The sequence below is a fragment of the Dendrobates tinctorius genome, unplaced genomic scaffold (genome assembly GCF_039654945.1).
Source record: "Dendrobates tinctorius isolate UK_male_01 unplaced genomic scaffold, ASM3965494v1 ptg000007l, whole genome shotgun sequence".
NCBI lineage: Eukaryota > Metazoa > Chordata > Amphibia > Anura > Dendrobatidae > Dendrobates > Dendrobates tinctorius.
In genome coordinates, this window is record NW_027361675.1 from 26,607,657 (window position 1) to 26,623,668 (window position 16,012).

The following is a 16,012-nucleotide window of genomic DNA, read 5'->3' on the forward strand; positions in this document are numbered from 1 at the left end:
TGTGTACCAGATATATTATAACAAGGTTTTATATCACAGTCCCAACCCTCAAAGGCAAAATTGGGGGGAAAAAAAAAAAAAAAAAACCCTCAAGAATCCCACAACTGCAGTCTGTCCGGTCCAAGGTCTACAACCTACATGTCAATGCTACGGTCTCATGGTTTTCAAATGCCATCGCCGAGCTTTGCCAAGGCCAAGCGATCAGCGTGTATGTAATCTAGGAATGCAAAGTGTAAAAGGAAAAGGCCAAGAAAGGGTAGAAGGCTTTTATTGTGAATAAAAAAACAAATATGACAGAAATGCTGCTGAAGTAGGTACAGTGCTCTCTTCCCAGCGCATGCCGAGCCTTACACGTACACAATCTGAGCTCAGAGAACATGGATGCAAGGCCAGAAGAAGCATAACATCTGTCTGGAGCTGGGACAGACTACTGGAAATACCGAGATCGGGGCACAGTACCAGCTGTTGTGGGCCTGAGCTCTGCTCCTGAAAGGACGGAGTGTTTAAGGTACATTCACATCTCAATACTCAGCTGCTCCTCTGAGGTATATGGTGGCCTCCGCCGCTACTAGACCTGTAACAGCAGAAATGAAATGTAACACTACAAGGATCGGAAAAAGCAGCAGCAGTGATGGCAGAACCGGCCTTTCTTATTCTGCGGGGATTGTGGAATGAATGTAGGAGCAGCAACCCCCACCCTGTACCTTAAACAGCTCCAATCACATCTGGCAGGACAGATAATACTTTTATCATAAACCAGCACAGAGTGGGGGCGGGTGGGGAAGAGGACACGGGCTCAGGGAAGAAACACTGAAGGTCGGCCCAACAGCCATTTTTCCTGCAGTGGAACCATTTGCGAGTTACACTTTTGGGATTACTTTCTCCAAGAAATCTTTCACTGCCATCATTTCCTGAAAAAAAAAAAAAAAAAACATTATGGTTCCATTCACATAACTAAAGGGGTTGTCCACCACCTGCACAATCCATATTTAAATAAAGTAGCCCCCCTTGTAAAATAAAATACTTTGACCGAAAGGCACGGCAGCACAATCACAGGCACTGACTGGCTGCAGGGCTCACGTGGCATAATGTCATGCAAACCCAGGTACACACAGCGCTCACATCGCTGGAACTAAACCAGCACAGGGGGTAAGCACCTGTTATTTTTATTTTACTAGGGAGACTATTTGATTTAAATTGGTGTTGACTAGGTAGTGGAGAACCCCTTTAAAACCTACAGACAATTGGCAAATATGGTGTACAGTGAATTGAGGTATATATTGGTCATAATGTGCAACAGTGTTCTCCCATAGAAGTCAGGCTTCCAGATTAAAACACCTTTCTGAAGCATTATGAATCAGAGCTTGCCACGATCACCCTCCAAACCTGTCTCCTGGAGATCTTTTATGGATTCCAAGTGGTTCCATGGAAAAATCAGTGAGCAGCAGAGGTACAGTCCAGGTCTGCAGCTATACAGGATCCATTGCATGCGTGTATTATATGTGGAAGACTGTAGTGTGTGAAGTCATTAGTGTCTGTGCATTACACGGACAGAGAACGGAGGAGATTTTCACCAAAGACGGAGGTGAGAAATATAATGAAAGATTATAATTTCTCCTTCCTATTATGATGACATTGTGTGAACCACTCAATATTTGAAGTTATCTTCCACTACTCCAATATGGATGACCTAACCTCAGGATAGATCATCAATATCAGATTCATGGGGGCCCAGCACCCGTCACCCCTCGATCAGCTGTTTTCACCTATGGCGATGGATGTAAAGATGGCGTGTAACAATACAGCACACCCAAATGAATAGGAGCTGTGTGGCGATTTTCAGCAACAGTCACAGAGCAATTGTAGTGATGCCTTTCTGTTCAGTATAGAGTTTACATCCAGCTGTTGCCAGAGCTGAAAACATCTGATTGGTGGGGTGTTGGGTGTCAGACCTCCAACAATCTAATATTGATAACTATCCAATTGAAGTGTCAATGTCATAGAAATGGACAATCATTTTCAAATGTCCTTTGCAGTGATGCAAGCCTGCTGCCTGGCTCCCACAACTGAATGCTGGTAAATAAAGTGAGAAGCTCACTGCTGGTGGACCTATCTAAAATTTTGAAATACAGTTGTGGCCAAAAGTATTGACACCCCTGCAATTTTGTCAGATAATACTCAGTTTCTTCCTGAAAATGATTGGCACCCTGAGCCTAATACTTGGTTGCACAACCTTTAGCCAAAATAACTGCGACCAACCGCTTCCGGTAACCATTAATGAGTTTCTTACAATGCTCTGCTGGAATTTTAGCCCATTCATCTTTGGCAAACTGCTCCAGGTCCCTGATATTAGAAGGGTGCCTTCTCCAAACTGCCATTTTTAGATCTCTCCACAGGTGTTCTATGGGATTCAGGTCTGGACTCATTGCTGGCCACCTTAGAAGTCTTCAGTGCTTTCTCTCAAACCATTTTCTAGTGCTTTTTGAAGTGTGTTTTGGGTCATTGTCCTGCTGGAAGACCCATGACCTCTGAGGGAGACCCAGTTTTCTCACACTGGGCCCTACATTATCCTGCAAAATTTGTTGGTAGTCTTCTGACTTCATAATGCCATGCACACGGTCAAGCAGTCCAGTGCCAGAGGCAGCAAAGCAACCCCAAAACATCAGGGAACCTCCACCATGTTTGACTGTAGGGACCGTGTTCTTTTCTTTGAATGGCTCTTTTTTTCTCCTGGAAACTATGTTGATGCCTTTGCCCAAAAAGCTCTACTTTTGTCTCATCTGACCAGAGAACATTCTTCTAAAACGTTTTAGGCTTTTTCAGGTAAGTTTTGGCAAACTCCAGCCTGGCTTTTTTGTGTCTAGGGGTAAGAAGTGGGGTCTTCCTGGGTCTCCTACCATACAGTCCCTTTTCATTCAGACGCCAACGGATAGTACAGGTTGACACTGTTGTCCCCTCGGACTGCAGGGCAGCTTGAACTTGTTTGGATGTTAGTGGAGGTTCTTTATCCAACATCCGCACAATCTTGCGTTGAAATCTCTTGTCAATTTTTCTTTTCCATCCACATCTAGGGAGGTTAGCCACAGTGCCATGGGCTTTAAACTTCTTGATGACACTGCGCACGGTAGACACAGGAGCATTCTGGTCTTTGGAGATGGACTTGTAGCCTTGAGATTGCTCATGCTTCCTCACAATTTGGTTTCTCAAGTCCTCAGACAGTTCTTTGGTCTTCTTTCTTTTCTCCATGCTCAATGTGGTACACACAAGGACACAGGACAGAGGTTGAGTCAACTTTAATCCATGTCAACTGGCTGCAAGTGTGATTTAGTTATTGCCAACACCTGTTAGGTGCCACAGGTAAGTTACAGGTGCTGTTAATTACACAAATTAGAGAAGCATCACATGATTTTTCGAACAGTGCCAATACTTTTGTCCACCCTCTTTTTTATGTTTGGTGTGGAATTATATCCAATTTGGCTTTTAGGACAATTGTTTTTGTGTTTTTTCATTTAAGACAAATTAAATGAAGATAATAATAACAAAGAATTTGTGTTTGCAATCATTTTCAGGAAGAAATTGAGTATTATCTGACAGAATTGCAGGGGTTTCAATACTTTTGGCCACAACTGTTAACTAATAAAGGGAATCTGTCAGCAGGTTTTTGCTACCTAATCTGAGAGCAGCATGATGAAGGAAGAGAGCCTGAAGCAAACAATGTGTAACTTATGAAAGAAATTTTGGCGAGTCCCAAAAATAGATAAAATCCTCAAATTTATTGCAAATATTTTTTTTAAAAGATCATATAGGTTGGGGATATAATGTGTAACTTAGTTTACTGGGTGCAGCCGTTCTTAGACGCAATATGAAGAAGAGCTGAAAAAGCTAGCCCCTCCCACACCAGACTCGGTATGTACATTGTCCATTGACAATAAACTGCTTATCACAGGAGGAGGCGGAGTTGGACTAAGACTGGTGTGCACATCAGACCTGCAAGGATAATGTCCTAGGCGATAAAACCTTCAGTGTAAGTAGAAAGCATACAGGTTGATAAGTAACACATTGAATTTAGTGTTTTAACCCCTACCTCATGCTGTCCTCAGATTCCATAACAAAAACCTGCTGACAGATTCCCTTTAATTATAAACTAACACACAAAATAAATGTATGGGCACATGAATCAATAAAGCAGAATATGAAAGAAAGTCATTAAAGAAGTTGTCTGGTCTAAAATTACAAGTCTGCAGTCGCTCTATGCAGTTACATGGAGAACTCGACTAGCCTGCTTCCTGCGCGCTCAATACAAGTGTATTGCGCAATGCCGAACACAGTCTAGTCATGTTCTAGCCGGGAGTATGCCCATCACACACTTGCGGTCACGTGACCACAGACAACGGCAAATATTCGCAACCTGCATTGCATGCAAGAAGGATTCACAAGTCTGCAATCCCAGAGACTGCAGACTTGTCATTTTAGACCAGCCAACCCCTTTAAAGAGTAAAATAACCTTACTACAGGACACACAAGTCTTACCTCCTGACTAGTGTTGTGCATGACTCCAGGATATGATTTGAACTGAACCTTTGTTGGGGTCACCACAGTTTTCAGCTTTTCGGAGGTGAGAGTTCCAAAGCGAACTGGAATCATAGGATCCGCTTCCCCGTGACACTGCAGGATGGAGATGTCCTTATTTACACCGCATGAAGCCTGCCAATAAGAAAAAAATACTAAGAATTTCTACAGTACAAGAAAACCATAACAGAGACATTCCAGCTTTCTTGTAACATTCAGTTTCCTTCTTTCGCCCATTTTTTATTATGGAGTGATATTTTTTACATATTAAACAATAGAAGCCTAAATTCTTTAAATCAGATCCTTACTCCAGTCTTTATGATCTTAATACAATAGCCTTACTTTTGATTTTGCCTTAAAGGGATTTCAACAACTAACAGATTGGTGGAGTGTGATGCGCAGCTCTGACACTAATGAGCTGTGATGTGCTCCAACGACAAATGGTTGTAAACAATGTACAGAGCTGGAACAGCACAGCTGCGGCCACTCCAAAGTTCTGCTGCACTTAAAGGGAATCTCTCACCAGGTTTTTGCTACTTCATCTGAAATCAGCGTAATGTAGAGAATGAGACCCCGATTCCAATGATCTATCACTTAGTTTATTTGTACATAGCTGTGCTGTTCCAGCTCCATACATGGTTTACATCCGACCTCCTCAGGAGTGGGAAACAGACAGAAATGTATTGATGACCAAAGATCAGTGGTCCAAGGACTAGCTAAACAAATTTCAAGGAGAAAGTGCTAGGGGTTTTGACTAACCCGACCCCCCTCCTGAAACACTACACTCTTTGCACTAGTAGCCAACCACTACCAGTAGCCATGAAGATTTGCATTCCTTTCTTAGGCTATGTTCACATGTTGTGTTTTTGCTATGCAAATTTTAAGCTGCGTTTTACAGTACCAGCAAAAGCTATGAGATTTCAGAAACCTCATGCACACAGTTTTTTCCTGACTGAATTAGAAGACTGCTGCGGTTTTGCAAACTGCAGCAAGTCACTTTCAGCGTTTTTTTTCACCCATAGAAAGCAATGAGTAAGTACAAAAATGTAGCAAAAAGTGCAGGAATCAGGTTTTGCTGCATTTTTGGAGCAAAAACCTAAAGGAAGTTCAACCTTTTTCCTTTTTTTTTTGGGTGAGCAATAAAGTTTATCAGCATGCAAGAGAGACCATAAAAATGAAAAACAGCAGCAAAAATGCAACGTATGATCATAGGTTTAAACTGACAAACTTTTTTTATTGAATGTTTAGAGGATAAATACTAAAAGGCCCATATACATATTGGACCACTGTTGGCTGAGTGGTCATTCAGTTGATGCACAAGGCAGGGCTCGGAAGGCAAGGAGCGCCATTTGACTTTTTGAATGAAAAATTTGCTGGAATAGTTAGCTGATGCCATGTTGCGTTTGGAGAGTCCCTGATGTGCTTAAATAGTAGAAACCGTCCAGTTTCTAGTGGCACCATTTTGGAAACTAGACCCCCCAGGGAACTTATCTAGATGTGTGGCGAGTACCTTGAACCCCAAGGTGCTTCACAGAAGAAGTTTATAATATTAAAGTTGTAAAAAAAAATAAAATAAATAAAAATCACATTTTCCCCACAAAAATGGTTTTTAGCCCTAAATTCTGCATTTTCACAAGGGTAACAGGACAAAATTGCATCATACAATTTGTTGTGCAATGTCTCCTGAGTAAGCAGATACCCAGTATGGGGGGGAAAAACTACTGTGTGGGCGCACAGCAAGGCTTGGAAAGGAAGGAGCACCATTTGACTTTTTGCATGCAAAATTTGCTGGAATCTTCTCTCCCAATAGACAAGAACACTGTGCCAAGTGATTAAGCCTTTTCTATGAAAGAGATGCTGCCAGACTCTTCTGGTAACAATCTCCATGGAGAATAAAAGATAATCTGCTGAAATTCCGCATGCCATATCCTTTCCCTAACAATCTGTTGGGGAATGTCGAGAGTCAGGGGGACCCCATACACATCTTACTGTCATAGAATCATAGAATCATAGAATCGTAGAGTTGGAAGGGACCTCCTGGGCCATCTGGTCCAACCCCCTGCTCAAAGCAGGATTCGCTAAATCATCCCAGTCAGATGTCTGTCCAGCCTCTGTTTGAAGACTTCCATTGAAGGAGAACTCACCACTTCTCGTGGCAGCCTGTTCCACTCATTGATCAATCTAAGTGTCAAAAAGTTTTTTCTAATATCTAATCTGTGTCTCCTCCCATTCAGTTTCATCCCATTGCTTCTAGTCTTTCCTTGTGCAAATGAGAATAAAGTTGATCCTTCTACAATGTGACAGCCCTTTAGATATTTGTAGACAGCTATTAAGTCTCCTCTCAGTCTTCTCTTTTGCAAACTAAACATTCCCAAATCCTGCAACCTTTCCTCATAAGACAGGGTTTGCAGACCGGTCACCATTCTGGTCGCTCTTTTCTGAACTTGCTCCAGTTTGTTGATGTCTTTTTTAAAATGTGGTGCCCAAAACTGGACACAATATTCCAGATGAGGTCTGACCAAAGAGGAGTAGAGGGAAATAATGACTTCACGTGATCTAGACTGTATGCTTCTGTTAATACATCCTAGAATTGCATTTGCCTTTTTTGCTGCTGCATCACACTGTTGACTCATATTCAGTCTGTGATCTATTAGTATACCCAAGTCTTTTTCACATGTGCTGTCACTTAGCCCTATTCCTCCCATTCTATACAGTGCCTACAAGTAGTATTCAACCCCCTGCAGATTTAGCAGGTTTACACATTCGGAATTAACTTGGCATTGTGACATTTGGACTGTAGATCAGCCTGGAAGTGTGAAATGCACTGCAGCAAAAAAGAATGTTATTTCTTTGTTTAATTTTTTTTTAAATTGTGAAAAGTTTATTCAGAGGGTCATTTATTATTCAACCCCTCAAACCACCAGAATTCTGTTTGGTTCCCCTAAAGTATTAAGAAGTATTTCAGGCACAAAGAACAATGAGCTTCACATGTTTGGATTAATTATCTCTTTTTCCAGCCTTTTCTGACTATTTAAGACCCTCCCCAAACTTGTGAACAGCACTCATACATGGTCAACATGGGAAAGACAAAGGAGCATTCCAAGGCCATCAGAGACAAGATCGTGGAGGGTCACAAGGCTGGCAAGGGGTACAAAACCCTTTCCAAGGAGTTGGGCCTACCTGTCTCCACTGTTGGGAGCATCATCCGGAAGTGGAAGGCTTATGGAACTACTGTTAGCCTTCCACGGCCTGGACAGCCTTTGAAAGTTTCCTCCCGTGCCGAGGCCAGGCTTGTCCGAAGAGTCAAGGCTAACCCAAGGACAACAAGGAAGGAGCTCCGGGAAGATCTCATGGCAGTGGGGACATTGGTTTCAGTCAATACCATAAGTAACGTACTCCACCGCAATGGTCTCCGTTCCAGACGAGCCCGTAAGGTACCTTTACTTTCAAAGCGTCATGTCAAGGCTCGTCTACAGTTTGCTCATGATCACTTGGAGGACTCTGAGACAGACTGGTTCAAGGTTCTCTGGTCTGATGAGACCAAGATCGAGATCTTTGGTGCCAACCACACACGTGACGTTTGGAGACTGGATGGCACTGCATACGACCCCAAGAATACCATCCCTACAGTCAAGCATGGTGGTGGCAGCATCATGCTGTGGGGCTGTTTCTCAGCCAAGGGGCCTGGCCATCTGGTCCGCATCCATGGGAAGATGGATAGCACGGCCTACCTGGAGATTTTGGCCAAGAACCTCCGCTCCTCCATCAAGGATCTTAAGATGGGTCGTCATTTCATCTTCCAACAAGACAACGACCCAAAGCACACAGCCAAGAAAACCAAGGCCTGGTTCAAGAGGCAAAAAATCAAGGTGTTGGAGTGGCCTAGTCAGTCTCCTGACCTTAACCCAATTGAAAACTTGTGGAAGGAGCGCAAGATTAAAGTCCACATGAGACACCCAAAGAACCTAGAAAACTTGGAGAAGATCTGCATGGAGGAGTGGGCCAAGATAACTCCAGAGACCTGTGCCGGCCTGATCAGGTCTTATAAAAGACGATTATTAGCTGTAATTGCAAACAAGGGTTATTCCACAAAATATTAAACCTAGGGTTTGAATAATAATTGACCCACACTTGTATGTTTAAAATTTCTTAAAATTTAACTGAGCAACATAACTTTTTGGTTTGTAAGATTTATGCATCTGTTAATAAATCCTGCTCTTGTGTGAAGTTTAAAGGCTCTAACTTATTTGCATCTTATCAAACCTGCTAAATCTGCAGGGGGTTGAATACTACTTGTAGGCACTGTATATGCTTTTTCCATTTTTATTGCCCAGATGTAGTACTTTGCATTTCTCCCTGTTAAAAACCATTCTGTTAGTTGCTGCCCACTTCTCCAGTTTATTTAAATCTTTTTGAATCCTCTCTCTCTCTTCTCTAGTATTAGCTATCCCTCCTAGCTTTGTGTCATCAGCAAATTTAATCAGTTTACCCTCAATTCCTTCATCTAAATCGTTGATAAAGATGTTGAACAATACAGGGCCCAGGACAGAGCCCTGTGGTACCCCACTTGAGACATTCTTCCAACTGGATGTGCAGCCATTTACGACCACTCTTTGGGTCCGATCACTAAGCCAGTTATGAATCCACCTAACAGTTGCCTTGTCCATTCCATACTTAATCATTTTTTCAATAAGGATTGTATGAGAGACTTTGTCAAATGCTTTGCTGAAGTCAAGATATACTATATCTACAGCATTTCCTTGATCCAACCAATCAGTGATACCGTCATAGAAGGAAATTAAGTTAGTCTGACATGACTTATTAGTTACAAACCCATGCTGACTCTGTTTAATCACTTCATTCTTATCCAGGTATTGACATACATGTTGTTTAATAATTTGTTCAAAGATCTTTCCTGGTATAGAAGTCAGACTCACCGGCCTCAACCAATCCTGCCAGCTTTATTCTAGTCTAATGTTTATGGGGGCTTTAGAAAGTAATGCTGGTCAAAATATTCCCTCTAAAAAGGGATGGACAACATGCAGTAGACTTTAGCTATAGTCACAATGCTTAATGAGTCAATCTGTTTCTACTGTTATATTTGGCTTAAAGAAAAAATAGAGTTCCATGAGGTACAAAAAGAAAACGCAAAGATATACGGTAGGTGCATTAAATTTCTAGGAGCAGTGGCATGCACAGCAAATGCATTTCAGTTTTGCGCTTTACCGTCTCTCTCGGAGTTAAAAATAACCTTTGCTTGCCTATGCTTGTCATAATGGTGTCAGCTCTGTGACCTCAGAGAATATACTTGTCTTAGGCTAGTTTCACACTAGCATTTATTCCATGCAGCGTACGCCGCCGCTAAGCCCCGCCCCCTGCCGTCTCCCTGCCCGCCCCATCCGGTCATTGCCGCCTACTATCGCACATGGACGCATGCGATCTGCGCACCTTTAGCATAGGGTGCGCAGATCAAGCGCTGGCCGTGCGCTAGTAGGATTTTAGCGTGCGCTGCGCACTTTTGAAGGTGTGCCAAACGCGCCAAAATGCAACATGCTGCGTTCGGCGCACACGGGCGCACCCTCAAAAGTGCGCAGCACACGCTAAAATCCTACTAGCGCACGATCTGCGCACCCTATGCTAAAGATAGGGTGCGCAGATCGCATGTGTCCATGTGCGATAGTAGGCGGCGATGACCGGATGGGGCGGGCAGGGAGGCGGCAGGGGACGGGGCTTAGCGGTGCCATGCGCTGCATGGAATAAACGCTAGTGTGAAACTAGCCTTAGACTACACTGTATGGGACCTGTGCTTGTCAGTGTATATACATGCATGAGTACACAAATGGAGGTCATACACATTTATATACCACCATACTGGAAATTACACAAAAACTGTGGAACACTTCAGTTTCCCAGTGATACTATATTTTTTTTTTGTGAAAAGAAAAGGGGGAGACAGGGCGCTTCCAATGCAAAGGTCTGTATGGAAAGTAGATGAGTGCACAGCAAGTGTTAGGCTCACCTGATAGGGTTGTGAGAGTCACAACACCTATAATCGCATAAAACAGCTGCAGCAGTCTGCACAAGGTCCAAGGACTTGGTACAAAGAGAAGGCTGGTAGTGCAATAAGAGACTGCTCTGCTGTGGTAGAATTCAAGGTATCTTTATTGCCAACGCATTTCCTGAGCCAGTCCCAGCTCACTTCATCAGGGCATCTTCTTTGCTGCCCTCCTTGAGACCAGGCCTTGCTCCAAGAGTCTCCGCCTCACAGTGCGTGCAGATGCACTCATACCTGCCTGCTGCCATTCCTGAGCAAGCTCTGCACTGCTGGTAGCCTGATCCCGCAGCTGAAACACTTAAGAGACGGTCCTGGCGCTTGCTGGTCTTTCTTGGGCGCCCTGGAGCCTTTTTGGCAACAAGGGAACCTCTCTCCTTGAAGTTCTTGATGATGCGATAGATTGTTGACTGAGGTGCAATCTTTCTAGCTGCGATACTCTTCCCTGTTAGGCCATTTTTGTGCAGTGCAATGATGACTGCACGTGTTTCTTTAGAGATAACCATGGTTAACAGAAGAGAAACAATGATGCCAAGCACCAGCCTCCTTTTAAAGTGTCCAGTGGTGTCATTCTTACTTAATCATGACAGATTGATCTCCAAGCTCTGTCCTCATCAACACCCACACCTGTGTTAATGGAGCAGTCACTGAAATGATGTTAGCTGGTCCTTTTAAGGCAGGGCTGCAATGATGTTGAAATGTGTTTTGGGGGATAAAGTTCATTTTCTAGGCAAATACTGACTTTGCAAGTAATTGCTGTTAAGCTGATTACTCTTTATAACATTCTGGAGTATATGCAAATTGCCATTAGAAAAAATGAAGCAGTAGACTTTGTAAAAATTAATATTTGTGTCATTCTCTAAACTTTTGGCCATGACTGTACTGGTAGCCACACGGCGAGACTCTGTAGGTATAGAGTGCTATTTGATTCTTGGAGAACTGATTTTCACACAATAGTTTACAGACTCCATATGCAGAAACTCCCCACAAGTAACTTTGGAAACTCACCCCTCTGGAAATTTATCTACAGGTTTAGTGGTTATTTTTACTCCATTTGGACTTGTGAGCACAGAATTCACTGGATTTAATTTTTGAGGAGGGGGGGGGGGGGAACCTGAGTGGGGATTTGAATTGAAGCTTCTATGGGAACATTTTACACAACATTTTGGATCCCATTTATCCTGCGCTCTACGCTGAAGACTTTTTTTTTTTTTTTTATTTGTTTATTAAACGTCAAAACAAGAAAAGGATGTAATGTACAACATACATATTTGCTTGTGGTTGTGAACATTGTACAGAGCATACACACTACCGTCTTTTTGTTAAATCCTAAACAAAAATTAAACACTTATTAATATACAAGTAATCTATGCATAATCCCCCAAGCATATACAGGGAACAATAGGCTATACATTATAAGCATGTACATCAATCATCTCACAGGCCTTTATTATATCATTCACATAACAGATTGATTAATTATAAGTTCCTAAACTAAAACTACGTCAACTATCTACTAATTCGCAGCCTACTGCCTTGCACTATATTGTCTCACATGCAATGTCTCCATTCTACAAAGTGAGATGAGAAGAATTCCACTTCTCCCAGATTTTTTCAAATTTACCCAGGCATCCCCTGTTCTGATATAATGTGTGCTCGTATGGGACAATCGTGTTTACCAAGTCAATCCAAGTTCTAAGAGAAGGACATGAATTACCCATCCACCGTAATGCCAATACTTTCCGTGCCAGAAACAGTGTCTCACGTAGAAAGAGCCCAACATGGTGACCCCAAATCTCCTCCTCCCATACCCCAAACAAGCAGACCAGTGGTTCAAGAGGGACAGGAGCTTGCACCAGTGATGACAAGAATAGCTTCATCTCTTTCCAGTACTGTAGGCTAGTGGGACATTGCCATATCATGTGAATAAAGTCTGCATCTGGTGAGTGACATCGCAAGCATTCTGATGATTGGAATCCACCCATCCTAAAAAGTCATATCGGCATCAAATATGATTGGTTTATAATATACAACTGTATCATTCTATTAATAGATGGTGATACTCCAATCGGAGACTCCAGGATCTCTTCCCACTACTCCTCTCCCTGCATATTAGGGATGAGTCTTTCCCACTTCCCTTTAACAGAACTTATGGCAGATTCCGCTCCCACCGACAGCATGTACGTATATAAAAAGAGGAAATAAGGCCCTGGGGACCCTGTGAGTTAAGGATTCCTATCAGAGGTAGGGACGAAATGGCACGGCCCACACCTATACTCCTTATGTGCGACTGAAGAGCAGATCTTGGTTGTAAATAGGGGAAAAATTGATATCTCGGGACATCATGTTTAGCCTGTATCTGCTCAAAAGACATTAAGGTCCCATGATCATACAAGTCTCCTATCAAGGAGACATTATGTTGAGTCCAAAAAACAGTGGACGGGTGACTTCGTAATACCGAAAAATAGGCATTTTCCCATAGGGGCATTTCAGCTATAATGTCCCTATATCCAATCACTTTCTTAATTTGCCTCCATACTCTAATCGTGCCAGACGGAGCAGGGGCAGTAAACGAGGGACACCAGGCCCCTCCAACTCCAGGAAACCCAGTGGGCAATCAGTTCTTGCAGCGTGAAGTGACTTTCAGAATTAGGGAGATAATTACCCGGCATCCATTTACTTAAGGCTTTAGCTTGTCCAGCCAAATAATATAAGAAGAAATCTGGTAGCGCCGCCACACCTCCCTTTTTGGGCCTCTGCAGAGTGGACAACTTAAGTTTAGGTCTGGTCTGCCCCCATATAAAAGACTTGACCTGGGAATTAAGATACACAAAAAAGGACTTGGGTACCATTACGGCACTGTGTTGAAGGGAATAGCTAAGTTTGGGAAGTAATATCATTTTAATCAGGTTGATGCGTCCGGCCAGACAGCGGTAATTTGCTCCAGGTTGAAAATTTAACTATGACCAGTTCCAACAGTGGGCAGATATTAAGTTGTAAGTCAAGCATGCTCTTATAGGATACATGAACCCCCAGGTATTTAAAGCTAGATACAATAGACAACGAGGAGAGAGCCTCTAGTCGGGACATCAGGGCATGGGATAGGGGTAACAAGGCAGACTTTTCCTAATTTATATATAAGCCTGAATATTTACTGTATCTATGGCGGCAATTACTTAAGGCAAAGTTTCCTCCACCTCATCCATAAATATCACCATATCATCTGCGTATAAACCTATGGTATTTACCCGACCCGCTATATCTATACCTTTAATGCCAGGGGAAGACCTTATGCGTATTGCCAGTGCCTCAATCGCAAGGGCGAAGAGTGCAGGTGAAAGGGGGCACCCCTGACGGGTCCCCCTATGTAATGAAAAGAACTCAGATATGGAATTATTCACAATAATACGGGCTTTAGGTTTCATATACAGTAGTTTAACCCATTTTATAAACTTATCACCAAAGCCATACCTCTGTAGGCATGAGAGGAAAGGCCACACAAGACAGTCAAAAGCCTTGGCGGCATCCAACGACGCCAGTGCCCATTTGTTGTCTGGCATTAGAGAACTATATTGGACTATTGACTGGACTCGTCTGATATTAATTGAAGTACTCTTACCAGGCATAAAGCCTGTCTGGTCAGGATGTACAAGGTTCAGTATAATCGAATTTAATCTGGTGGCAAGAATTTTAGTAAAGATTTTATAGTCCAATTTATTAACGATATGGGACGATAGGAGCCACATTCCAAAGGGTCCTTCCCCTCCTTCCTAAGCACTATGATATTAGCCTCGTAAAAGGATTCAGGCATAGATTCCGACTCCCATATTCCCGGAAACACCTTTAGCAGAAGTGGCATTAATATATCTCGGTATTTCCTATACAATTCAATAGGGAATCCGTCCGGCCCAGGGGCCTTCCCAGAGGCCATGTCCGCTATAGCATTCTCTATCTCCTCCACAGTGAATTCAGCGTCCATAAAGGCTCGATGATCAGAATCTAAGATAGGGAATGTTACATCCGACAAGTAATCTAAACACTCCAAATTAACAGAGCCACTTTTAGATTCATATAATGACTTATAATAATCATAGAAGCAGCCAAGAATCTCCTCAGTTGACACCAACGAATCATCCGACTTACGGATCTGTAATATTGTATTAGAAGTATTATGTTGGCGTACCAGATAGGCCAAAAGCTTACTTGCTTGGTTTCCCAGTTCAAAATAAGACTGGCGAGCAAAGAATAATTTGCGCTTAGACTTAGTGTCTATGTGCTGGGTGTATAATCGTTGGGCAGTCAACCACTCAAACCTATTGCCATTGGTTGGGTTAGATATGTATGCAGCCTCCGAATCCTTTAATCGCCGTTCCATCACATCATCCTCTCTTGAGGTTACCCGCTTAATATAAGAAATTGTGGAGGACAAGCAGCCCCTCAGATATGCCTTAAGGGCATCCCAAAATATATTAATATCCTGAGGTTCCTGATGGGACAAAATGAAACAATGCAATTGATCGATTGTTTTATCGGGGGTTACTATCAGTTTCAGCCAGAAAGGGTTCAACTTCCAAACCATCCTATTATTTAATTGCCCGTACTTAAGTTTGAGGATGACCGGGCTATGGTCTGAGATCCCTCTATTGCCATGTTCCACACTATCCACCCACATTGCCAGACCACTGGTTCCAAATATGTAATCTATGCGCGATAGGGAGCGCCTAGTGGATGAGTGGCAGGTATACTCTCTCAACTCAGGGTGCCGCATTCTCCACAAATCTAGCCACCCGCTACCCCCCATAAATAGCGACAGTTGGGTTGCTGTCGACGAAGGAACCCCCCCAGCTACTCCATCATCCAGTCTCAATTTATCAAGATGATTATTCATAACCATATTGAAGTTCCCCATAAGATAACATCCGCATGCGGATAATTTAGGGCGAAACTCAACGCCTTCTGGAGAATGGACATATTAGCCGGAGGTGGATTATACACACATAAAATCACATATTTCCTGGTATTTATTGATGCATAGACAAAGACAAAACGACCCTCAGGATCCCTCCGGGTGTCCCTGGCTTCCCATCTAACATCTCTATGCACCAACAGGGAGACCCCCCCTCGAGTAACTAGTATGGAATGCGTGAACAGACCATTATATCCAAGGCTTCTGCACGCACCGAGCTGTATCCCTGGTCAGGTGCATCTCCACCAAGGCCACAATGTGAGGGTGGTAATGTCTAATCTGCAAGAAAACTTTGATCTTTTTCCAGGGGTTTTTTATACCTCTCACATTCCATGTCATACATATCATCTCAGACCCCATATTTACTCCGCTTGATATGGCCTACATCAGTACCCAAGGAAAATTTAGAGACACCACACAAGCTG

General features: G+C 42.9%; 1 protein-coding gene across 1 annotated transcript in view; it reads right to left on the reverse strand.

Moving 5' to 3' along the window:
* Positions 1–252: 252 nt before the first annotated feature.
* Positions 253–16,012, reverse strand: part of LYPLA2 (lysophospholipase 2) — a 35,448-nt gene continuing 19,688 nt past the window's right edge. The window contains exons 8-9 of the mRNA XM_073572929.1: positions 4,531–4,704; positions 253–911 (exon numbers count right to left, since the gene is read on the reverse strand). Coding sequence (XP_073429030.1) covers positions 861–911; positions 4,531–4,704 — 225 coding nt within the window. The 3' untranslated portion in view covers positions 253–860. The remainder of the gene's footprint in view (positions 912–4,530; positions 4,705–16,012) is intronic.